The sequence below is a fragment of the Moschus berezovskii genome, chromosome 2 (assembly GCF_049115385.1).
Source record: "Moschus berezovskii isolate FMDL1 chromosome 2, NW_MosBer_1.0, whole genome shotgun sequence".
Taxonomy (NCBI): domain Eukaryota; kingdom Metazoa; phylum Chordata; class Mammalia; order Artiodactyla; family Moschidae; genus Moschus; species Moschus berezovskii.
In genome coordinates, this window is record NC_142461.1 from 24053505 (window position 1) to 24079522 (window position 26018).

A 26018-nucleotide genomic window follows, 5' to 3' on the forward strand; every position below is an offset into this window, starting at 1 on the left:
TCTTAGATTGACAAGGCCAGCCCAGTCATGACTCTGGTGTGGGGGCACATGGGCACCCTTGGGTGCTGTGGGGGATGGGGAGGCTGTGGTCTGACTGAGTTTCTAGAAGCTGTGCCCCAACAGTTTCACACCAAGGAATTTATAATCTGAAGATAATCACATACTGGCAAACAAATAGAAGCTATATACGTACATGTAGTGGAATGCACATGACAATTAGATTTATATAAGTAGAAAGTTATATAATATGTGGTTGATTTCAGAAAACAAGTTACAGAACAGCAGATGCTGTTTCATCTCATTTATGTAAAATACTTTCTATATATTCATACAGTCATGTCTTGGAAGATGTTCAATAAAATGTTAAGTGGTAGTATTTCAAATGATTATTTTTTCTTTGAGTTTGAAAATTTTTTAAATGAGCATATGTCAGTTTTGTAGTCAGGGGGAATAAATGACCCATTTCTGCCTCATTACCACAGAGAACTAAGGCTGGTGATTATTTTATAAACCTGCTTTCGTTGAAATACTCATGGTCCAGTTAAACTCCCTTTTCATTTATAAGTTAACCTTCACGTCTCCAATTTATTTGTGGACATATGGGTCCCAAGCACTCTGTTTGCATATACAGTATGCATTAGATCAAGCACTAATCTTCATATCTCTGAATAATTCTTTAAATTAAGGAGTGACTCATGGGAGGGACGCAATAGACAAAGTCACTTTTCTTCCCCCTTGTCATTTATTAAGCTTCCAGGTGGTATTTTGTCGCTCACTCAATACATTTTTTTAAAGATAATATGTATTTAAAAGTCATACAGAAAGGTGTCATGCAAAGAAACTGAGGAGAATAAAAGTCTCTTGGGAATTCCCTGGAAGTCCAGTGGTTAGGTCTCCATACTCTCATGGGTTCAATCCCTGGTCAGAGAACTAAGATCCCATAAGCCACACAGCATGGCCAAAAAAAAAGCAAATAAAATTTTAAAAATAGGAGGCTCATTTTGTCTGTAAATCACTTGAAGGTTACGTTTCCTAGGAAGACATCTTTGGAACACTAGCATTGCCTCTAGCTCCTTTCTGAAGAAAAGCTATTTTGTTTTAGATCAGTCTTTGTACATTCTAATAAACCAAATTGGAAAGGGCCTCACTGTATATTTCTATTCCTGAAAAATAACGAATAAGTTAGGAAAGATTCAAATGCAAGGCTTCTGTAGACATTCCCATGAAGATGAAAATGTCTGTAGGAATTTTTTGAACATATAGGATGTTTCCTGGGAGGGAGTTGTATCTCCAGGTGGCTTCTCAATTAGGAACTAATTTATCTCAGAATATATGTGCGCTTTACAGAAAGTGAGACAAATGCATTCTTGTGGTCCACGGTGTGGGGATCCCTTCCCCGCCTTCTGATTGGTGTTCTTGGTCCTCCCCTCCCTGCTGAGCCCCTGGGAGGCCGCGACAGTGGCTTTCCTTGTGCCGGACTTCCTGCAGGCTGGCTGCTGGGGTGAACCCCCAGGTGGCGGAGTGAAGGGGACGAGCGGGGTCAGGCTTTGGTGCCCCAGCGCTCTCCTCGAGTCACCGGGGCCTCTCATCCCTCCATGCACGGTCTCCTGCTGCCCGGACCTGCCCAGGGGCCCTTCATCTCTGGGCTTCCACCCCCTCCCCTCGGCTCTCCTCGCCTAAGGCTGGTAACGGCGCTCAGGTTTGTGGCCCAGGGTACCAGCCTATGACTCCTCTGTATTCTCCCCTTGCTTTATAAATGGTCCTGCCATGATACTTAATTGCCCCTGATTGGTGTCCTGCCTGTTAGCTGTTGGACCCTGACTCACCTGTACTGAATTCAGAGCAGACCATGAAGGTCCCGTTGGTCCCGTTCCCTCCCAAGTCAACACTGCAAGTTTCCCGGGGCCGTCCTTCCTGTCCCACTTTCTGCACCTGGGATTGGAACCCAGGGCCTCCCATGGACCATGCAGCAGAGTCCAGTGGCGTTGTCTGTTCCCAGGTTTCCCCCTTTGGCCAGCAAGGCAGCTTTTCATGGAAAATGGGGGCCAGTTTGTCTTGTGAAGAAAGCCCAGTATCCATGGTGGCTGCAAGCAGGCATTTGTTTTCATGATAGTAGACTGCCCAGCGGGTCACCCATTTTCTGCCTGTCTCATCACTGTCTGACCCACGTGACTACCCAGGGCTGGGAGGCAGGTGGTCCTGGCAGCTGGTCACTCACACGGCCTCTGGCACCTGCTGCCCAGCCTCTCGTGGGCCTCAGCCAAGCTGAGCCATCCTTGGTCACTTTGCTGGAACATTGCTGTTCCATTTACCCATTTATCAGCCTTCCTGACTTTTCACCCGAGATGTCAAGGTCTCTGAGAGGATTCACTTAGTAAAACAGTTAAGAGAGAGGATGGATGGGAGGGGAAAACCCTTCTGACTTAAGTTCCATAAACTGTAAGCACTTTGAGGGCAGAAACTTTTCCATTAAAAAAAAAAAGCCTTAAAATTAGTGGAAGTGTATTTCACACTCATTGCAAAATCTTCAAACATAACAGTATATAAGGCAGAAAGAACATATTCCCCTATAATCCCCTTTCCAGTATAAAAACTCCTGTTAAGTGCTTGGTGTATCATTTGAGACCTTTTCTGTGGGTATACAAAATGTCTGTGCAACTTTTTGCATATATGGGATTACACTATAATTTCTATTCCATAATCTGTTTTATTAGACAATCTCTCTTGGAAAACTTTATGTCACTTCTTTGGATCTACTTGATCCTTTTGTCAGCTCCATAGCATTCTGCATATCATAGTATCCTCTGGATGGCCATTTACTTTTTTCCTGTAACAACACTAGAATGAGCATTCTTATACATGAATCTTTAGATGTTTGTGTTGTAACTGCTAGAGATAATTTCCTTGGGAATTCTCTGGTGGTTCAGTGGTTAGGATGCTGCGCTTCCACTGCCAGGGCCCTGGGTTTGATTCCTGGTCAGGGAACTAAGATCCCACAAACCATGCAGCATGGCCAAATGAATAAGTCAATAAAGGTAATTTCCTTGGATAAGAATTACTGAGTCAAAAGTTGTTAACAAGTTTTTTATTTTTATTGCTATGAATTTAAACTTAAGAGACTCACCTGTTTTGAAAAAGACCACAGAAGAATCCAGACATACGTGTATATACATATGTGCACTTGTGTTCTGTGAATATACAGTATGTTTCCAGTTTCCACTCGCCTCTGAGCTTACAGCTCATACCTGTGTGTCCATATTACAGCTCCGCTTAGTTGTCTACCAAGCTCCAGTCCCGCAGGTAGACACACTACTGCCCTCACCATCTGGTTCTCCCCGCAGTGTTCCTTCGCCCAACACATGGCACCAATACTCAACCAGTTGCTCAAACCACATCTCCTTTTCCATCAGCTCTCCCCATACTCCCTTTTCATTGCAGCCTGAGTGTAGACTACTATGTACAGTGGATCAACGTCTGCTGCTTTTTCTCAAATATGTATTTCGATTTCTACTTAAGAATAGCCTGAACAGTTCCTTAAGAACTCTGAAATCCACAAAGCTGCTTGTAGTAGAAGTAATTAGAGGGACTTTCGTCTACAAGGCTTTCCTGATACTGAATATTTAGAATATCCTCTCTCCTTTTTTACAGGCTGAGAAGGGTTCTTAACACTTAAGAACCCTGGTTATCTCCTCCATTATAGGATGTAAAGTAGGAATCAGAGTACTTTACAGGGCTTTCCAGAAAAACCAGACCATCCCCAAAGCACCACCTACAGAAAGTTCTAAATCTTCTCCGTATTTTCAATGTTTGATTCTTTGCCTGTTCATTAAAAGATTTTGTGGATCTCCATTCATCTAGAAGGCTTCTCTAGTGGCTCAGTGGTAAAGAATCTGCCTCCAAAGTAGGGAATACAGAATATGTGGGTTTGATCCCTGGGTTGGAAAGATGCCCTAGAGAAGGAATTGGCAACCCGCTCCAGCAGTCTTGCTTGGAGAATCCCATGGACTGAGGAGGCTGGCGGGCTACCGTCCATGGGGTCACAAAGAGTCAGACACGACCAGGCAACTAACATTTTCACTTTCATTCATCTAAGAAAAAAACTGATTTTCCCTCTTTCACCCTTTCCCTTCTCTTTAGAATGAGTGGGGCTGCTCCATTCACATCTCTATATACTCCAGGAATTCTTCTCACTGGAGAACACTCAGTCTGCTTCCCAGATGTTAAAGGATGGAGGGCCTGGGGCAGAAAGAGGTCTGGGATGGCAACAGGCTCTCTGCTTTGACACAAAATCCCTAGATGCCCTTCCTCGCCTGATTCACTCCACCCAGGAGCTGTGTCCCACTGAAGCAGGTGTGGTTTCTCCTGATGGATCGACTCTGACACTCAGGAAGTAAAGTATCTTACCAAACTGCTCACACCCATAGATGAAGGCTTTTTGCTGTGTGCAGCCACTGGGCTGAGCTCCAGGCATGAGTTATCTCATTTAATTTTCACAACAGCTCTGTAAGGTAGGTACTATAATCCCATTTTACAGATAGAGAAACTAAGACTTGGAGTTCAGGAACTTGCCCAAGTCCCAGAGCTAATGTATTGGAACCAGGGTTTGAATCCAGGTTCTCTGACTCCAGATAATTGTGTCTTTAACGTTTGCCCTCTGTAAAACCATGCTATGAAGCAGTACTTCCATGATTGGGTGGATGGAGAGGAAATGTGCTTTTTTACCCTGGTGGCTCAGACGATAAAGAATCTGCCTGCAGTGCAGGAGACCTGGGTTTGATACCTGGGTCAGGAAGATCCAAGAAGGGAATGGCTACCCACTCCAGGATTATTTCCTGGAGAATTCTGTGGACAAAGGAGCCTGGCGGGCTACAGTCCCTGGGGTCGCAAGGAGTCAGACACGACTGAGCAACTAACACTTTCACTTTCACTTTCCACAAGCAAAGATAAGCGTGCAAGGGGGCTGTGTATGGAGTCATCCTAGCTGACATTTGTCATCTGCTCCTGTGATGAGAAGTGAGGCTGGGGAGAAATGGAACATCAGGCAGACTTGAGCGACTGGATGCAAATTGATTAGCTCTTATTCACCTTCCTGATCAGTTAATGGTGTGTCCCCTCGAGGCTGGGTTCCCTGGCAGAAGTAGCAGCTCTCGCCCCATGGAAACACACTCCAGCTCGTAACTTCATTTTTCATGACCCTGATTCTCACCAGAACAGAAAACACTTCTAGAAGTGGTTAATGAACACCTCCGGGTTCTTATTTCATGCCACGGAGCAGTCCTTTATTAGCAACTTCCCAGATTTCACACTTTCCAAAAATGAGCTCTACCAGCATAGGAACCTAATGTTTTCTTTGAGAATTAAAAGGTTTATTAGGAAGTGGGTTTTCTTTTTTTTTCTCTTTCCCATCATTTTCAGTTTCTTCTGAGACCATTTTATGATGCAGGGGAAAGACACAGGATCTCATCTTGGATTCTCAGGCAGCCCTGAGACAGGACCTGGGTGAGAGTGAAGTCCACGTGTGTCCTGACCTGAGACCAGAACCCCACGTGCCTGGGAAGTTCCACAGGCATAGGCATATGATGGCAACAGGAGACACCAAGTGACCCACGAATTGCTTGCATATTTCTTCCTCAGGGAGATGCTGTCTTGTCCTCCTGTAGTGTCATGTATTCTAAGAGCTTCACCATTTTGTCATATTATTGGTGGCTCATACGATAAGGAGTCTGCCTGCAATGCGGGAGACCCAGGTTCAGTCCCTGGGTTGGGAAGATCTCCTGGAGAAGGGAATGACTACCCACTCCAGTATTCTTTGCTGGAGAATTCCATGGACAGAGGATCCTGGCAAACTACAGTCTATAGAGTCACAAAGAGTCAGATACGACCGAGTTACACACACACACACACACATCTAAAAGTGTTTCTTACATCCCCTGATAACTCAGTTGGTAAAGAATCTGCCTGCAATGCAGGAGACCCTGGTTTGATTCCTGGGTCAGGAAGATCCTCTGGAAAAGGGATAGGCTACCCACTCCAGTATTCTTGGGCTTCCCTTGCGGCTCAGCTGGTAAAGCATCTATCTGCAATGCGGGAGACTTGGGTTTGACCCCCTGGGTTGGGAAGATTGCCTGGAGAAGGGAAAAGCTACCCACTCCAGTATTCTGGCCTGGAGAATTCCATGGACTGTATAGTCCATGGGGTCGCAAAGATTCGGACACAACTGAGCAACTTTCACTTCACTTCACTGCGCATCAAAGTTCGCAGTCTCTCCCTTCATCGGGACCTCCCTCCCAATCCCTATCTTAACGGGCTTATTGAAGGTCCTTGTCTCAGATGCAGTGATTAGCAAAGGTCATCCCCAAAGAGCAGTTAAGTGAAGATGATGAGAGAAACTCGCTTTCTCTTTTCTCTCATTCTTAAATGTTTTGTCCTCCTTTGAATGATGAAAGAAGGGGCCAGCATTCACTGGGCACCCACCGTGGCTGGGCCCTGCTGGGAATCTTGTTGTTTAGTTGCCAAGCTGTGTCCAACTCTGCGACCCCATGGACTGTAGCCTTCCAGGCTCCTCTGTCCATGGGATTTTTCCCAGGCAAGAATACTGGAGTGAGTTGCCATTTCCTTCTCCAGGGGTTCTTCCCGAGCCAGAGATCAGACCCACGTCTCCTGTGTTGGCAGGTGGGTTCTTTACCACTAAGCCACCAGGGAAACCCTTCTGAGTACCTTGCATATGGCTTCTAACTTCATCCTCACAATAATCTTGTGAGCTACACACTTTTTAACTTTTTATTTTATATTAGAGTATAGCTGATTAACAATGTTGTGGTAGTTTCAGGTGGATAGCAAAGGGACTCAACCATACATGTACATGTATCCGCTCTCCCCCAAGTCCCCCCTCCCGGCTGCCACTTAACATTGAGCAGAGTTCCCTGTGCTATATTACAGTAGGACCTTGTTGACTATACTTTTTTTCACACTTTTTATATTCCTGATCTCTCTGTTCTCCAAACCAGGAGGCACACAGAGGTTAAGGAACCTCACCAGGATCACCGAGGTCTTCTTCTAGAGTTGGAAGTGTTCAACAAAACATTTCAGAATTCCACATAATCTAGAAATGCTGGTTTTCCATTCACATAGTTAATTCTTAAGCTCTCCCATTGCATGGCTGATGTTTCTTGGGATGCTCAGGCATGCCCTGTGGAAGGCTCTGTTTCTGGGGTGCTCATGGCCCCTCTGAGCCCCACACCTGAGCCCTGGGCTTCTCCCCAACACCCGCCATGACTGTACTTGCACTCACTCTGATGGGCGATCCTCAGTTGTACTGCTTAGTCGCTAAATGTTTTGAATGTTTCACATGGGATTGTTGTTGTTATGTAGTCACTAAGTCATGTCCAGCTCTTTGTGACCCCATGGACTAGAGCCCACCAGGCTTCTCTGTCCATGGGATTCTCCAGGCAAGGATATTGGAGTGGACAGCTGATTAATTCTCCAGAGTCTTCCAGACCCAGGAATTGAACCCAGGAATTGTCTCCTGCATTGGCGGGTCGAGTCTTTACCACCGAGCCACTAGGGAAGCCCCTCACATGGAGTAACAGGATTCTAAGATAAAATTGGGCTTCCCTGGTGGCTCAGAGGTTAAGGCGTCTGCCTCCAATGCAGGAGACCCGGGTTCGATCCCTGGGTCGGGAGGATCCCCTGGAGAAGGAAACGGTAACCCACTCCAATATTCTTGCCTGGAGAATCCCATGGATGGAGAAGCCTGGTAGGCTACAGTCCACGGGGTCGCAAAGAGTTGGACACGACTGAGCGAGGGAACGGAACGGAAGATGAAATTAATTTAGGAAACCTGGGAATAACTAGAGTTAAACAGTTTACTTTGGGACCTCTCAGAGCCTTTCTCTTACTGTCGTGTATTAGGAATGTGCAAGAAGAATCAGGTGTCCGGTGCTTCCTGGGATGTGGAATTCGTTTTATCTACCAGCTGGCTTGCAGGCTGTGTGTTCTCTAGACGACTTTGTGAGAAGTACTGGTTTAAATCATTCTTGGGTCTTTATTAGTACGTGTGGGTACTGTAAACTATCAGAAAGCCCTCGTGGCAGTTACCGGAATGGATGAGGAGTGAGTAAGGAGTCTGGGAGCGAAGGAGGCGCACCTTTGGGCTTAGACGTACTGTGCTCCACGTCTCAGCCACGTGTCCCCCCTTGACAAGTTAGTTAGTGTCTCTAATTGTAGCCCCACCAGCTGTAAAATTCTTCCCTGATGGCTCAGACAGTAAAGAATCCGCCTGCAGTGCAGGAGACCCAGGTTCGATCCCTTAGTCGGGAAGATCCCCTGGAGAAGGGAATAGCAGCCCACTCCAGTATTCTTACCTGGAGAATCCCATGGGCAGAGGAACCTGGCTGGCTATAGTCCGTGGGGTTACAAAGTCGGACATGACTGGGTGACTAACACTTGCATTTTCACAGCTGTAAAATAAGACTGCTTAAATCTACTTTGTAGGGTGCTGTAGATCCTAAATGTGTTGCCATGGTTGGTGTGGGCCTGGCACAGAGTGGACCCTAAGCAGGGAAAGCTGTTTACTACCCACCCCCAACTTTTCTTCACATGCACGGAGGCTCCACCAAAATAGTCATGCTTAGGCAGCTCACATTCGGCCCTTCATCCATCTCACAAAGGTCAACTTCTTAAAAGCCCTGTATTCTACATGCTTTGTGATCTGGTTTAATCCTACTTAGATTTAGTGTGGCCAAAGGCCTTACAGACATGTCTAGGCTAAAGTATTCTTTACCAGGGAAGGAAGAAATAATTGCCCTTATCTTTGACTTTCTAAGAAAGCTGTTTTTGGAAGCTTTCATAAAAACAGAAAATGAAAGGGGGAAATGAAGGCAGTGAATGCTGTGTGGACGAACGTGGCTGGGCATTTATTTGTCTTCTAGAGATCTTGTAATACAAAAAATGAAATCAAAGGCGAAGCAGTTAGGACCAAACCATCTGACACACTCACCTGAATGTTATCTTGATTTTGAAAATGAGCTGTTTCTCATCTTTTAAAAATATACATATGGGGCCTGAGTATCTGTCATCTTCCTACTATTAAAAGGAGAATGGATGCGTGAATGGCCATCCTTTGAAAATGAAGTGTTTGTTGATGCCTACTATGTGGTATGTGGTGGGGGCTTCCCTGGTGGCTCAGACAATAAAGAACCCTCCTGCCAATACAGGAGACATAAGAGAACCCAGATTTGATCCCTGGGTAGGTGCGGAAGATCCCCTGGAGATGGAAATGGCAATCCACTCCAGTATTCTTGCCAAGGATAATCCCATGGACAGAGGAGCCTGGTGGGCTACAGTCCATGGCATCACAAAGAGTTGGATGCGACTGGGCAACTAACACACACACTATGTCATAGGCCCCGAAGATTCAAAAGGTGAATAAACATGTTTGGGAAATGGGCATATAAAAAATGGAGAACAATAAAAAGTATGTGCCCCAAAGTCAACACAATGAAATAAATAAAAAACTGCCCTGGCCATCAGCAACCACTCATGCCCCTTCTGGAAGTCACCTAGGGTGCCCTGAACCTGCCTCTGATTTCTTTAGGGTCTACAAGCACCCCCAATGGCTTATGGTACAACTTCATCGAGCTACCCTACCATGGCGAAAGCATCAGCATGCTGATCGCGCTGCCGACAGAGAGCTCCGTCCCACTCTCGGCCATCGTCCCTCACATCAGCACCAAGACCATCGACAGCTGGGTGAGCACCATGGTGCCCAAGCGGGTGCAGGTCATCCTGCCCAAGTAAGTAGCCCCTGTCCCTAAAAGAGAAAACAGCGGGAGCCCTCGAGCCCTGGGAATGACTGTGTCACATACCGGACGACCGAAGGTTGACGCATCATGAAACCCCCATTTATTTTGCAGCAATTGCATGATGGGAATACAAAGCTAGGCTTTTGTAGAAGTTGGTTTTCAATCCCTGTGCCTCTTCTGTGCCAGGATAATGACAATGGGAAAGGACAGAAAACAGCCTGGTCACTAAGCCCGCTACCAGACCACAAGCTGCTGTGCCACTACAAGGGTTTTTAGTATGTCTCACTGTTCAAAGGGGGCTTCTCTGGTGGCTCAGTGGTCAAGAATTCGCCTGTCAATGGAGGAGATGCGGGTTTGATCTCTGGGTCGGGAAAATTCCCTGGCATAGGAAATGGCAACCCACTCCAGTATTCTTGCCTGAGAAATCCTATGGACAGAGGAACCTGGCGGGCTACATCCATGGGGTCACAAAGAGTCAGATACGATCACACACACACACACACATACACACACCTTCCAGTGCTTTTAATTCTCTAGTCACTGAGTTAAGCAGTCAGAGGCATATATTCATAATAAGTATTATAATAATCCTCCCAAGAGTTTTTGTTGTAAAAGAAAGCTTCACATAATGCAATGCTTGCCATAAATGAATAGGCTGGTGGTGTACATAAATTATAACTGTAAGTAAATTACCATTACAGCCCATCTGTGATGGGTCTGCTCACTTACCCTTGCTGCTCTCCCACAGGATGTGATAAAATCTGGTAAACACATCTTCTGATGACAGATTTAATAACTGACATTTACATATGTATAGCTATAATGCCAGATAGTCCAAGTATCCCACAAATCCATATCATATGCAAAGGAATATCATTCCTAATGTTTGCCCCTGTTTTAATGGTAAAAATGCTTCCAGAATACAAACACTTAACTAGCAGGAATGTACCTCCTCCCTTTGACCATCCACAATCCCAATAACCATGGTGGTTCTGTGGTTGGATACAGGGGAAGACTGTAGAATACTGAACACTTGTCAATATCCTGTCACTGAGTCTACTGCTCATCGAACAACAGACCAATAAAGAAATGAGTTGCTGGGACTATCCTGGTGGTCCAGTAGCTAAGACTTCCTGCTCCCAATGCAGGGGGCCTGGGTTCAATCCCTGGTCAGGGAACTAGGTCCCAAATTCCACAACTAAAGATCCCACATGCTGCAATGAAGCTCAAAGATCCTAAGTGCCACAGCTAAGACCTGGAGCAGCCAAATAAATAAATATTCTAAAAGAAAGGGAAGAGAGAGAGAGAGAGATGAGTTGCTGGGACAAGGAATAGCAACTTTATTCAGAGAGCCAGCAGACAGTGAAGATGGTAGACCAGTGTCCCAAAGAACCATCTTGCCTGAATTAGAATTCAGGCTTCTTTTATACTAAAAGGGGAGGGAGTAAAGTTGAACATTTCCTGGTTTCCATCAGACTCCAGAGGGGATGTGTCCATTTCTTCCTCCCTGCAATCATTCACAGGTGGGCCTGGCCTATTTCCTATGAGCTAAACAAAAGTGTGTTAGTTTAATGTTGATTACCTGGGAGGCAGGGTTCCCAGAGATGGGCCAGTAGGTATAATTTAAGCTTAAAGGCGACATCCCTTTAGCAATTAACCTGTAAGAGAATACAGAGATTCTTTCCTATTGCAACCTTGCATCTCCCCATTCAGCATAAGAGAAAGTACCTCCATAGCTCTTCCTCGGGCTAGAATGGGGAGCCTGTTGCCCACGAGGGTGAGGACCCCCCTACTTGCTGTTACTGTTCTGTTTGGCCATATATATGTTTGAGAGATGGGTTGTTCTCTATTTACCTGGTACTTAAATCTTGGGGTTAAAATTTAAGATATGACTGTTCAGAGCATACATTTAAAAACGTGTTTGTAAACATTTTCTCCACTGGCATTGATTATATTGTTTGTATCATTTATAATGATTTTCCCCCTGTGTTCTGCTTTTGTGCTAGGTTCACAGCTGTAGCACAAACAGATCTGAAGGAGCCGCTGAAAGTCCTTGGCATCACCGATATGTTTGATCCATCAAAGGCGAATTTTGCAAAAATAACAAGTATGTTCAATTTAAAACTTGCTCTTAGACTTGAACAGTATGTTATAAACTGAGTTTCTGATTTGTTCAGAAAGAAAAGGTCAACATTAGGGATGTGTTGCTGTAAAACGCTTCAGGGTTTCATTGGCTGCCTCGCCAAATGATGCTACTGAGCCTTCATCACTTATATCAGCATGAGTCATACATCCCTTACATTTCCCATGTACATTTCATGGGAAACCTATGTGACTGCATGCATTTAAAGAAACATTTCATGTATTGATTCCATTCCCTAAAAATTTGGCTCTTAATTAGATATTATTCACTTCTTTTCCCAAATGCACAGTTTTCCCCTGTATTTTCAAATTTTTAAGATCAAGAATGTTTGAGCTCTCAAATGGCTTAGCTTCCACCAAACAACTGCAGGTGCCAGTATGTGCAAATAGGATTTTGGCATCTCAATCCCATTAATCTGAAATATAAATTCAAAGGAAGCTGATTAATTGCCTTTGCCAAACCATCTAGGACACAGCTGGTATGATATCCCTTCATTTGCCAGTTACATGTGATTTTTTTCCCTAGAGTCATATCTCAGTGGTTGGTCCTCTGTCTTTTTAATTGATACCACAGCCAACTCCTTCCACAGACAAGGCTTAAACATTATTTGTGCTCCATTTCCTACTTTTCCCCTTGAGTGATAAGAGAATGGTTCAGTACCAGCCTCAGTTGCCTGTTAGTGAACACCTGGGTACCTGCCATGGGGGTTAACGCGACTCCCCTGGTAAAACTGCAGCTCCATAGGTGTTCTGAGACTTTCATCCCGTGTTAACCAAACTCTCTTCCCTCATCCAGCTGCCTTAATATCACCTTGTCTGAAATTCACAATCGGGCGTCTGACTCAGACCTACTAACTCAGCATCTTCACCTGAACAAGGCTTGTCATCCCAGGGAAGCCTGGGAAGTGCTGTTTCAGCCTGCACTTTCCCCTTCAAGATTACACGTTGTAGCTTAAATACTGGATACCTGTGACAAGGTGTTCACAGGTGTTCCGAGGGAGGAGCAGGTGCCAGAAATTCTCCTGAGACGTTCTGTTTAACCGTGCAGGTGACAAGGGCCCTGGAAGCATGTCTCTTGTTCATGATCGGTTACACTAGAGCCAAGCACCAGTGCAGACGATTTAAAAGCAGACGACACAAAAAGTACTTTCTCCCTTTGCACCAGACTTGTGTCCCATCAGGGTCAACATTAACTTCTGTTTGCGTTCTCCTCAAATGCTGACCCCCTGGGTGCTGCTGGAACGGTGAGATTTGCTGAGAAGGAAAGGGTGTTCAGTAGAAGCCCCAGGGGCCTAGCTGCACTTCTGAGCCTGGCTCCTCCTCCTCTGTCACTACTCTGCCCTTAAATGAGGAACTTTTGTTAGGAAAAGACAGCTCTTACTCTGCCACTAATGAGCCATGTGACTGGGGGACAGTTTCTTAACACTCTGGGCCACAGGTCCCCCTTGTGTAAGTGCTGTATTTTTTCTGGATCTGAGATTCTGTAATTGAAAAGTAATATGGTTGGCTTGCTTCTTCCGGAAAACTAGATTACCTTTTTAAAGCTCCGCTCTTTGTATTTTTTTAATAAAATTCTCAAGTGATCGGAGTTGAACTGACAGAGGCACTAACATACTTGGGGTCCGGGACTCCCTGCTGTGAAGTGATGTCACAGTTCACTTAGCAGAGACGGAAAGTCACCACACCCTTCCACCACGGGGACTGTCAGAAGTCACTTCTGACACTTTTTTTAAAAAATTTATTTATTTTTAATGGAAGGAAAACTGATTTACAATATTGTCTTGGTTTCTGCCATCCATCAACATGCATCAGCCATAGGTATACATATGTCCCTCCCTCCGGAACCCCCTCCCCGCCCACGCCATCCCTCGAGGTAGTCATGGTTTGAGCTCCCCGCATGTCATACAGCAAATTCCCTCTGGCTGTCTATTTTGCATATGGTAAGGTGTATGTTTCCACGCTACTCTCGATTCGTCCATCCTCTCCTAACACCTTTTAAGGACTGAAACTTGCCATGGCTTCAAGATTACTTCTCTCACCCAACCCAGTGGCCTGCATATCAAGCAAATGCTGTTTCTGTTTTATGTTCTGGAAACAGGGTCAGAAAACCTTCATGTTTCTCACATCTTGCAAAAAGCAAAAATCGAAGTCAGTGAAGATGGAACCAAAGCTTCAGCAGCAACAAGTAAGGAAGCCCTGGGTCTCAGGCCCAGGAGCAAGCACACCCAATTCCTTCATCAACTCAGCTACTGTGTCCTGAGCCGCATTTCTAGCCAGGCGCTGTGGGCTGACCTTCAGGAGACAGTGGTGAATTTGGGGAAACCCGCGTCCATGAAGCTCAGGGTCTGTTACATTACGGAAAGTATTTCAGTAGAAATTCCTCCAGGACAGGAGTCAGCAGACCTTTTCTGTCAAAAGCTGGATGGGACATAGTTTATGACTTTGTGGATTGTACAGGCTCCCTCTCCACTTCTCAGCTCTGCTTTTGCACTGTGAAAGCAGCATAGACTGACTATACAAGCAAATAGGCATAGCTGTCTTCTAATACGTCTTTCTTCATAAAAACAGGACCCCTCAGACTTGACCTAAGGATGGTGGTTAACTGAAACCCACTGTCCCCACTCTCAGACAGATTGAGCATATTGTGGCTTCTTGTTGGCAGAAAAGCCCCATCTTCATATTGAAACACAAAATACTAGCAACTACTAATAGGAAGATAGCCAATCGAGTCTATCCAGGACCAAGTGAAGAATTAGCAAGCAACTGTTGGATTCTGGCAGGATTTCTCCGCAGCCTTCCTCGATAATTAGAGCTTCCACATTTGCTTTCTCCTCAATGGCTCATATAATGAAGGAGAAAACAGAACAGTCTTAGGTTGGTTTTTGTACCCCCTAATTATCCATATGAGAGTGGATGAATAGATCTGGCCAAACTCTGTGAACTCATAAAGTGACTGTTTTAGCTTTACTTGTAAATGGGTCAAATATTTCTGGTCATTAAAATGTACCACTTGCACTCAAATTCAGAGAAGGCAATGGCAGGCCACTCCAGTACTCTTGCCTAGAAAATCCCATGGACGGAGGAGCCTGGTCGGCTGCAGTCCATGGGGTCGCTACGAGTCAGACATGACTGAGCGACTTCACTTTCCCTTTTCACTTTCACACATTGGAGAAGGAAGTGGCAACCCACTCCAGTGTTCTTGCCTGGAGAATCCCAGGGACGGGGGAGCCTGGTGGGCTGCCGTCTATGGGGTCTCACAGAGTCGGACACAACTGAAGTGACTTAGCAGCAGCAGTAGCAGCAGCACTCAAATTAGACCCTTTATTGCCTTTCTAGAATAAACATCTAATTTTTATTTCCTTAAAATAGCATTTAAAACAGAGAGCTAGAAAGTGACATCTAAATTTTGCCAAAGTTATTGAGAAGTGTTGCCAGTTAGTACTGTCAGGACTGCCTACGTAAGTTGCAGGGCCCCATACTAAATGAAAACATGGAGCCTTTTGTTCAAAACTTACTAAGAATTTCAAGGACTCCCCTGGTAGTCCAGTGGCTAAGACTGTGCTCCCAATGCAGGGGGCCTGGGTTCGATCCCTCATCGGGGAACTAGATGATCCCCCCACGTGCCACAACGAAAGATCCTGCATTTCACAACTATGACCCACTACAGTCAAGTAAATAACATTAAAAAAAAAAAAAAGTCAAGTCCAGCATCCACAAAGCACTAGACCAAGTGTAGGGCCACTGTGAGTGTGGGGTTGTGTGACTGCCCAGGTCACATGCCTTGAAGCCAGCCCTGCTGTGTTAGTCTGCTGGGATTGCCATAGCAAGCTACCACAGAGTAGGCGGCTTAAGCAACAGCAATTTACTTCTCATTTCTGGAGGCAGAAGTCCAATATCAAGGTGTTGTCAGGGTTGGTGTCTCCTGAGGCCTCTCTTCTTGGCTTACAGACGGCCACCCGCTCGCTGTGTCCCCCCACGGCCTTTTCTGTGTGTTCACATCCCTGGCCTCTCCCACTCTTCCTATAAGGACACCAGTAGTGTGGGATTGAGCCCTACCTTCATGGCCTCATTTAAACTTAAAGCCTTCCTGGGTCTTCCCTAGTGGCTCAGTGGTAAAGAATCCACCTGCCAGTGCAGGAGACGCAGGTTTGATCCCTGATCCGGGAATATCCCACGTGTCATGGAGCCACTAAGCCCGTGCGCCACAATTACTGAGCCTGTGCCCTGGAGCTCAGGGAGCCAAACCCACTGAAGCCCTTGTGCCCTAGAGCCTGTGCTCCCCAAAAACAGAAGCCACCGCGATGAGAAGCCTGCGTACCACAACTAGAGAAAAACCCCGCGCACCACAGCCAAAATCAAATTTGAAATATTTTAAAATAAACTTAAAGACTTCTCTAAAGGCCCTGTATGGAAACACAGTCACACTTGGGGCTAGGGATTCAGCAGACAGATTTTGAGGGATACAGTTCATTCCATATCTCTTGCTGACTCTTGATTTGATTGTAATAACCCTAGGTTGAGTGGTTTGTCCAAGCATAGCTGCAGCTGTTTCCCTTACAACATCAAGCCCAAGTCATTAAAGCTTCCCAGGGGTTTGAGAAAGAAGACTAGCCATTGCAGCAAGCATGGGGCTGTTATCCGTGCTTGGGGTATCCGCCCTTCTGCACGGCCTCATCACTGGCTTATTAGATCAAAGCTGCCATTGGGAAACAGGGCAGAGGAAACGTGTCTAAGACCATAAGCGTAGAAACGTTTGCTTCCAGTGTCCTCACCAGATGAGCTGAACAGCAGTGTCAGTAGGCCCCAGATGAGCAGTCTACACTGCCAATGCAAAGAAAGTCTAGGTGATGAGCCCAAGGGAGAAGGCACAGACAAAAATGGATGAGAAGTGAGCTGGTCCTTGGTACCGAGACAGGATTTGGATAGGCCAGAAGGACCAGGGGCCAGGCCTCAGCTCGGTAGATGGTATGAATGAAACGCAGTTAATAGTAACAGTGAATATGCTTATTAAGTGGCAAACACTGTTAAAGAACCCACCTGCCTATGCAGGAGATGCAAGAGACACAGGTTCAATCCCTGGGTCTGGAAGATCCCCTGGAGGAGGAAATGGCAACCCACTCCAGTATTCTTGCCTGGGAAATTCCATGGACAGTGGAGCCTGATGGGCTACAGTCCACGGGGTCGCAAAGAGTCGAACACGACTGAGTGACTCAGCACACACACACACATTGTTCTAAGAGCTGTAACGTGTTTCAGTTCATCCTCATAAGAGCACTACCTGGAGTAAGCACATTTTTTAAAGGAGATGGGCTTGTGTGAACTAAATGAGGCGGATTGGAAAGGCCTGGCCCACTGTGCCATCAGTGGTGACCACAGGGCCTGTTGTTTCATGGCCAGCCTCTGGGACAGGAATGATGTCCTGCCTTGAATTACGTGCTGCCTTTGCTGGCCTCATGCTGGGTGTACAATGGGTTTTCCTTTTCTCCCCGCAGCTGCGATTCTGATTGCAAGGTCATCGCCTCCCTGGTTTATAGTAGATAGACCTTTTCTGTTTTTCATCCGACATAATCCTACAGGTGAGTGATTGTCCTCTCCCATTGTTCGCTAGCTGTGAGTTAACTCCAGCAGTGCAGCTTTGAATCCTTCTCCCATGTGTCAACAAGTGCCAACACTTTGAGTCATGTAGCTGCCCCCTTTGCAGAGAAAGGAGAATCAGACAGGATTTTAGGTTTTGTCTCTTTTTTTTTTTTAAACATCTGAAGAGCTCTGCAGTCCTTTCAGGCTTTATGACATCTACTGATTTTTTTTTTTAATAAATGCAAGTAGGTAAAATTTTCAGGAAGCTACATGTCTTCAACCTTTGTAAGGGCACCCTCCTGTTATGACCTGAGAATTGTTAGTTCAGTCAATCTTAGCTCCGTGAGTCATGGGTTCAAAGTTGGCTCTGTCTTTTAGTTTCATCTTTAAAATGAGAATAACAGTAATTCCTACCTCTTAGTACAGTTATGAAGAATAATTAAGACTGTCTTTGTGAAGAGGTTGTCTTCATGTTGGTGCAGAGTAGAAACTAACATATTCTAGCTTTTACTCTGCTTTTGATCAATAACCTAAGCTGCCTCCGATCCTTTTATCTCACTGCATCTTCATCATTATAATTAGTGTGCTCCTCAGCCAAACAGTCCAAACGGGACCTTCTAGCCACACGTGAGACTTAGCTTTTTAACTTTAATTAAAATGTCGGGCTTCCCAGGTGGCTCAGTGGTAAAGAAGCCACAATGCAGAAGACTCGGGTTCGATCCCTGGGTTGGGAAGATCCCCTGGAGAAGGAAGTGGCAACCCACTCCAGTATTCTTGCCTAGGAAATCCCATGGACAGAGGAGCCTGGCACGCTACAGTCCATGGGGTTGCAAAAGAGTCCGACACGACTTAGTGACTAAACAACAACAATTGTAATGTAATTTAAAATTCAGTTTCTTAAACCACATTTCAAAGGCTCAATAGCCACACGTGACCAGTGCTACCATATTGGACAATGAAGATGCAGACCACTCCCATCACTGCCAGAAGTTCCATTGGATAGCATTGCTTAAGAGCAGTGGGGTTAAAGACAGCCCAGAAACCTCCCCGTAGATATATCTTCCATCTTATCTGAAGGACTAGAGTTATGCTTTGTTTCCTTTTAATTCTCTAGGTGCTGTCTTATTCATGGGGCAGATAAACAAACCCTGAAGAGTATATGGAAGGAACCGTGCAAAGCAAAGACTACTTTGCTATGAAGAAAAGACTCCTTTCCTACATCTTTCCTAGTTCTGTTAAATATTTTTGTACATGACTTTCTTTTTCAAAACTAGTTCTTAGGTTCAGAGACTCAGTGATGCAGCATTTCTGTTCTGGGAAGTCTTAAGCGGGGTAAGGGGCAGGATGGTGGAACACTGTACTGAGAAATGAATAGAAAGGCTTCAAAATGTCGAAAAGATTCTTTAAACTACTGAGCGGTTACCTAGTTTAACAACCCTCTTGAGTATTTACTGTCCAGTTCAGGATTTTTGTTTTGTTTTGTTTATATGTGTGGCTTTTCAGAAAAATTTAATCAGTGTGATGGGGGAGGGAAAAAAAGGACATTTTATGGTAGCTTTTACTTTTATATGAAAAAAATATTATTGGCCTTTTAAAAATTTTTTTGGTCTCATCCAAAGTCTTGAAAGTAATCTTGCATTACTTTGGGGGTAGAAATAGTGAAATCTTTAGCCTCTTTGTGTGTTTTTGTTGTTGTTGTTATTTTATATAATGCATGTATCCACTAAAATAAAGTTTAAAGAACTAATGTCTTGCTAGACAAGGTTTGCTGTTGTGCAGTGTGCCTGTTACTACTGGTCTGTACTCTTTGGATTTGCATTTTTGTATTTTGTACAAAATAAAAATAAAGTGTTATGAGTAGTAAAAAAGAAAGAAAAGAAAGAAAAAGCCATTTCTCTGCTATTTGAAAATACAATGAAAGAAACAGCCCTTAAAAAATACCTCAGCCTCTTCTAATAAACCTTTGTACTTAGGCAAACAGCAAAAAAAACCCTGGCCTTCCCATCCCTCACCTAAATCTGGCAGTCACTGTTCCTGCCCCAGCACCTCCCAAAATCTCCCTTCCAGTGCAGGAGAAACAAGACACCTGGGTTCAATCGCTGGGTCGAGAAGATCCCCTGGAGGAGGGCATAGCAATCCAGTCCGGTATTCTTGACTGAAGAATTCTGTGGATAGAAGAGCCTGGCAGGCTACAGTCCATGGGGCTGCAAAGAGTTGGATGCAACTGAGTGCCTTAGCACAGCACACACAGTTCAGTTGCTCAGTCGTGTCCGACTCTTCTCGACCCCATGGACTGCAGCACGCCAGGCCTCCCTGCCATCAGCAGCTCCTGGAGTTCACCCAAACTCATGTCCGTTGAGTCGGTGATGCCATCCAACCAACTCATCCTCTGTTGTTCTCTTCTCCTGCCTTCCGTCTTTCCCAGCATCAGGGTCTTTTCTAAGGAGTCAGTTCTTCGCATCAGATGGCCAAAGTATTAGAACTTTAGCTTCAGCATCAGTCCTTGCAATGAATATTCAGGACTGATTTCCTTTAGGATTGACTGGTTTAATCTTGCAGTTCAAGGGACTCTCAAGAGCCTGTTACCCGGTGAACAGTGGCTGTTTAATTTTTGATGATAGGCTAGAATGCTTGTTTTTCAAAGCAAGTTTTTGTGGATTTTTTTTTTTTTGTCTTTTGTGTTTTTGGAGAACTCATCACAATTCTAAGTTTACCCTTTTTTGTCTGTTTTATTAATTTTTTAGAGATTTGGGTACACTTATCTAAATAAGAATAGTTTGTATTCTAAATAAGAATAGTTTGTAAGAACAGTAGTTATCAAAAACTACTTTTTTTTTTTAAACCTAAGCCACTCCAGTACTCTTGTCTAGAAAATCCCATGGACGGAGGAGCCTGGTAGGCTGCAGTCCATGAGGTCGCTAGGAGTCAGACACGACTGAGCGACTTCACTTTCACTTTTCACTTTCACACGTTGGAGAAGGAAATGGCAACCCACTCCGGTGTTCTTGCCTGGAGAATCCCAGGGACGGGGGAGCCTGGTGGGCTTCCGTCTATGGGGTCACACAGAGTCGGACACGACTGAAGTGACACAGCAGCAGCAGCAGCAGCAGCAGCTCTATTCCTCTAACCTCACATTCAACTCTTTACCACTTTGTCATTTACAATTATTTGTCAGGTGGACTGAATCTTGCTGTTTGCAACTATTTAAATGTGGACACCTTGATTGTTAGGGCTTCCAGGTGGTTCAGAGGTAAAGAATCCACCTGTCAAGCAGGAGACTCGGGTTCAATCCCTTGGTTTGGGTAGATCCCCTGGAGAAAGAAATGGCAACCTTCCCTAGTATTCTCTAGCTACGGTCCATGGGGTCGTAAAGAATCAGATGTGACTCAGCAACTGAACAATAACAACCTTGATTATTAACCAAGAGAGAAGGGAGCAAGGGGACAATTGTTTTCTTGATTTAAGTGTAAATGCCAAAGAATTATTTTGAATGATTACCTGAGACCACTTGTATTCTAGCAAACGTGCTAGTATAGTTACTAAAGCCTTTTAAAGTAGTTTTACTGGTGTTCAATTTTCTGATCCCATTCAGTTATTTTGAATAGTTTTAGAAAGGTATAATGTTAGTAGTAATTTGAGAATTATACACTTCACTCATTCATTCGTATTCCTGCTGGGTACCAAGTACCAGGCAGTACAAAGATAAATATGTCCATTCCCTAAGTGGCTTGATTTTGGAAGGGTGAGAGAATCTTAGCCTAGAAAAGTCTTTAACTATTGCAAGTGTACATATAAGATAAGGAAGTAGGACCAAGTACTCATTAGTCCAGGAAGATATAAAAGTGCCTGCAGTGCTAAGACTACTCTGCACTTCTCATTCCAGGAAGGACCAAAAGAGCTTGCCTTGTCAATGTAGTGGCCCTGTTCTGTGATACAGGCAGTTTGCTCCCTAGTAAATTAGTCAGATTTTACTGGGCATGTTAAATCTGTCAGTATCTGGTTTCATTTCTGAATGCCTCTTCAAAAGATTATAATGTTTCAAATTTATCATATTTGAAACTTGGAAACAACTTAGGGAAGCTTCATAATCAAGGTTCTCAGGCTATATTATGAGTATGTACTTAGTTTCTCCGTTGTCTCCAACGCTTTGCAACCCTGTGAACTGTAGCCCATCAGCCTCCTCTGTCCATGGGATTTTTTTCAGGCAAGAATACTGGAATGGGTTGCCATTTTTCTCCTTCAGGGGATCTTCCTGACCTAGGGGTCGAATCCATGTTTCCTGCACTGCGGGCGGATTCTTCACCCTCGGAGCCATGGGGGAGCCCATATATATCTGTGTATCCTCTCTGTTTCATTGGATCCTCTGAATGTACTCACCTTTATCCCTTCCTCCTGTTGACCTAAAACATGGAGAATGCCAGGTATTTCTTCAGCAAAAATGGGTTTATTCAGGGTAGGCAGAGAATTACAATTTGGGATATGCAACTATGGTGAGAGGAGTACCATCTACCCCCATGGCGAGAGAAGGAAATGCTTTTTAGAGGAGAAGAGGAAGTTGATAGGCTGTGATAAAGAAGGGTTCATGGCTTCCCACTGGCTGAGACCTTGCCAGTGGGAAGAAAAGTGTTTTTCCTTGTTGGGCTCATGTGTCTTCACAGGTGTGAGAGCTCCCTCTTCTGGTCTCCAGTTTCTATTGCAGTTTCTATTAACTTTTTTTATATTCATCAGTCAATACCCAGTTTTGATCCTGGCTGACTCTTGTGCTTGTGCTTAGTTGCTCAGTCATGTCCAACTCTTGTGACCCCATGGACTATAGGCCCTCTAGGCACCTCTGTCCATGGGGTTCTCCAGGCAAGAATAACTGGAGTGGGTTGCCATGCCCTTCTCCGGGGGATCTTCCCAGCCCAGGGAGCTGATTGTAAACCTTGTTTATAATTCCTGGATTTAGGGGGAAAGTTCATCAGATTATTTTTCTAAAATTCAGCTTTTATCTTTTGATACACTTGGTGGGTCTGAAGGCCTTGCTTCAAAATGATAACATTTCTGAAAACTTTGAAGGAAATTGGAATAAATTTAAAATATGGAGATTGCCACAAATATGACAGACCTGGGGTAAAAGATTATATTTGCTGTGCTGCTGTGATTTATAATAAAATATATATATACAGTAGTTGTTCCTCATCCCAGCTTCTGGCACAGAACTCCCAAAACCCTTGGAATATCGTAAGTGAAGAGCACAATAAAGGTGTCTTTTGTTATGTTAATATGTTAAGGTAACTTGCAGCTCCCAAAGATGGGGACTGGTCACGAAGAATACCAACCATGTGATTCGGGGGCCCCACACCCCAACCTCTGGGGCTGGGGGACTGGCTAGAGGTTCTATCAGTTACTGATGGCCAATGATTTCACTAATCATGCTTATGAAACCAAGTGGCTCAGTAGTAAAGAATCTGTCTGCCAATGCAGGAGATGCGAGTTCAATCCCTGGGTCAGGAAGATGCCCTGGAGAAGGAAATGGCAGCCCACTCCAGCATTCTTGCCTGGGAAATCCCCTGGACAGAGGAGCCTGGTGGGCTACAGTCCATGGGGTTGCCAAGAGTCAGACCAGACTTAGAAACTAAACAGCAGCAACAGCAGCAGGTTATGAAATCAAGTCTCTGTGAAAACCCAAGATGACGGCTTGCAGAGCTCCTGGATTGGTGAACTCAACAGTTGAGATACAGGGAGGGCACCATGCTCCTTGAAAACTCCTTGCCCTTGCCCTTCCCTCAGCCCTTGCCCTATTGGTTTCTTCCATCTGGCTGTCCCTGAGTTATGTCCTCTTATAAGAAACCAGTAATCTAGTAAATGAAATATTCCTCTGCATTCTGGGAGCTGCTCTGGCAAATTTATTGAACCCAAGGAGGGGTCATGGAAACCTCTCATTTATAGCCAGTGGGTCAAAGGCACAGATAACAATCTGAGCTTGCAATTGGCATGTCAAGTGGAACAGTCTTATGAGCCCTTAATCTGTGGAATCTGATGCTCTCTTCAGGTGGGTAGTGTTGGAATTGAGTTGAATTGTAGGACCCGCAGCTGGTGTGGGGAAAATCCCCGCACAAGCTGGAATTGGGTATCAGAATCTTTATTTGCTATGTAAAGATGTTTGAGCAAACAGTTCACATGTGGATTAGATGTCACATTGAAGTTGAACAGGAGATTGGCTGCGATTTCCCTAAGGTCACAAAATGGTAAACTTAAGGAAAAACAGAGATCAACAACCAGGAAACTCACTCCTTGGACACTTAATGAGATGGGGATTTCAATTCACCTGAGACCCAATGGAAAAAAAGAGTGGGCACTGACCCAAATAAGATGAAAGCGCTGTCTTGTCGGTCTTTGAGTCTTTGTCCTGAGAAGGAAATGATGACAGATGACCTGAAAAAAATGCCAATCATAAGAGAACTTTACAAAAAGACACAAAGGAGTGGCTTTTGTTCCTGTAGCTCTTTTTTCTTCCAAAAATTAAAAACTGAAGGACACCTGAGCTTCACACTAAAGGACCTAAAAAACTGAAGGAGGAAGGGTGGAGTTTGCTGGGAACAGGCCAAGTAGATGTGATTGGTGGTGACTCCCTGGGAGAGGTGAGGTTTTTTTGTAAGCTGATGGCCGATTGCTATGTCCTTAACATCCTGTGATGCAGAAAGACACTGTGTCCTACCAAGAGTCCACTTTGGACGGCCAAAGAGTGGACACCACCACTGGCTAAGCTCCATTTCTTTCAAGATTCCCCAAACTGCACCTCTGACACTCACTGAAATCTTGAAGAAAAAAGGAGGCAGTTGTGATTTAAGGGAGAAATTTGTTAAACGAGAAACCACAACTCTACACAATGCCAGGTACATCGTTGCTTGCAGATTAAATTTCTGTATATGAGGAAGCAAAATGTAAATAAGTTTTTTAACTTCTCAATACTATACTTCTTTCATCTAAAGACCACCTGGGTGTTCCCTGGTGGTCTAGTGGTTAAGACTTTGCCTTCTAACTCGGGGGTGCAGGTTCAATCCCTGACTGAGGAACTAAGGCCCCATATGCCTTGTGGCCAAAAGACCAAAACAAAATTATTATAACAAGTTCAGTAAAGACTTTAAAACGGTCCACATTGGAAAAAAAGTTTAATAAAAAATAACAAAAAACTTTAAATAAAGCTTATAATCCCAGCTGCAGAAGGTAAAGAGAAGACTCGTAGGCCTTCGTGCTTGTCCCTCTTAGACAAAAAGCATCCCAGGATCAAACCCTGAGTAGCAGGTTGTCAGGAACCTGACCTAATGGTGATCGTTGCTGTTAGTCTGAGGGTTGTGCTGAGTTTTGACTGCATTTGCATCATTAACTGTATCGTTTGCTGGTAAATATCTCTTACTGACATTTTGTCTTGCTGTGGAGACGCTGATACCAATAGTTCATGTAAAGGAAGTGTCATCAGAAAGTCAGGTAGACCTTCCTTGTCTGACTAGAAATGTCCTTCTCCAGCTGACAATGTCCTCATTTCTCTTCTGCAAAACTCATTAAAATAAAATCACAGGTTCACTGTGCCATTTTACTGCACAACAGATAGGTTAAAAAGGTGTTTTATGAATAATCAAATAATGGGTTCCTCCTCAATTGAAGGGGAATAAACTAACGTATTCGATTTTCTCCATCTCAGAAAATTTTCTTAAAACCCTTGCTCTTTGGTCATTAGTGAGAACAAACAGGAAGCCAGGTAATTGAACAAGAGCCAATGAACACTGAGTGGGAAGCACAGACACAATTAATGCCAAGAAAGCCTGCTTCTTTCAGGAGCCTGTGTGCTTGTGGTTATGATTTTTGACTGCATGCATTTTTTTCTTGGAAAAAATGTCCTCAGTTTGCAAGATTCAATTCAGTATAGCAATCAGCCTTGGTATCCCAGAAAGAACTGTGGCTTTCAAATGCTCTGAGAAGCAATAGAAGTTGTGAACCATGGCTCGAGTGTCAAGCAACCATGCTGGAGGGCTTCACCAACAGAGACAACTCAGAGATCTGCTGAAGGGAAGAGAAAAGGTGGGCTTAAAGATGCTGCCTGCTGGGCATCCTCAAGGGGCTGCCTGCAGCTGGGGAAAGCTGTGTGCTGGACCCCACCCTTCCCCCACCCCCATGAGAAGGATGGCCACATCTGGTTTTATTAAGTGTCAAGATGGACAGTGTCCCTCGCCTCTGCAGGGCATTTTCTTCCATCATAAAACAGAGGAGGAAAAAATAACAAGAAGGGGCCAAAAAAAGAAAAGAAAAAAAGGTCTTTTCAACGTATTATCTATAACAACCCTTAAATTTTTCACTCTTTCTAGTAAAGATAAAAAGAGCTCCAAACATTGGCTTATTCATCAGAAATGAATTGCTCATACATGAAATTCTTTTTTTTCCCCCTTATTTTTTTAATTGGAGGCTAATTACATTATTGCCTTACATCCTGAGGGGAGAAAAGACGAGCTTGCAGAA

General features: G+C 44.5%; 1 protein-coding gene across 2 annotated transcripts in view; it reads left to right on the plus strand.

Annotated features, from left to right (window-relative positions):
* Positions 1-19269, plus strand: part of SERPINE2 (serpin family E member 2) — a 67587-nt gene extending 48318 nt beyond the window's left edge. For both annotated transcript variants that reach the window (XM_088845268.1, XM_055398083.2), the window contains exons 5-9: positions 9596-9794; positions 11810-11910; positions 14044-14130; positions 17438-17521; positions 18637-19269. In XM_088845268.1, the coding sequence (XP_088701394.1) occupies positions 9596-9794; positions 11810-11910; positions 14044-14130; positions 17438-17521; positions 18637-18674 (509 nt within the window). In that variant the 3' untranslated portion in view covers positions 18675-19269. The remainder of the gene's footprint in view (positions 1-9595; positions 9795-11809; positions 11911-14043; positions 14131-17437; positions 17522-18636) is intronic.
* The last annotated feature ends 6749 nt before the right edge of the window (positions 19270-26018 follow it).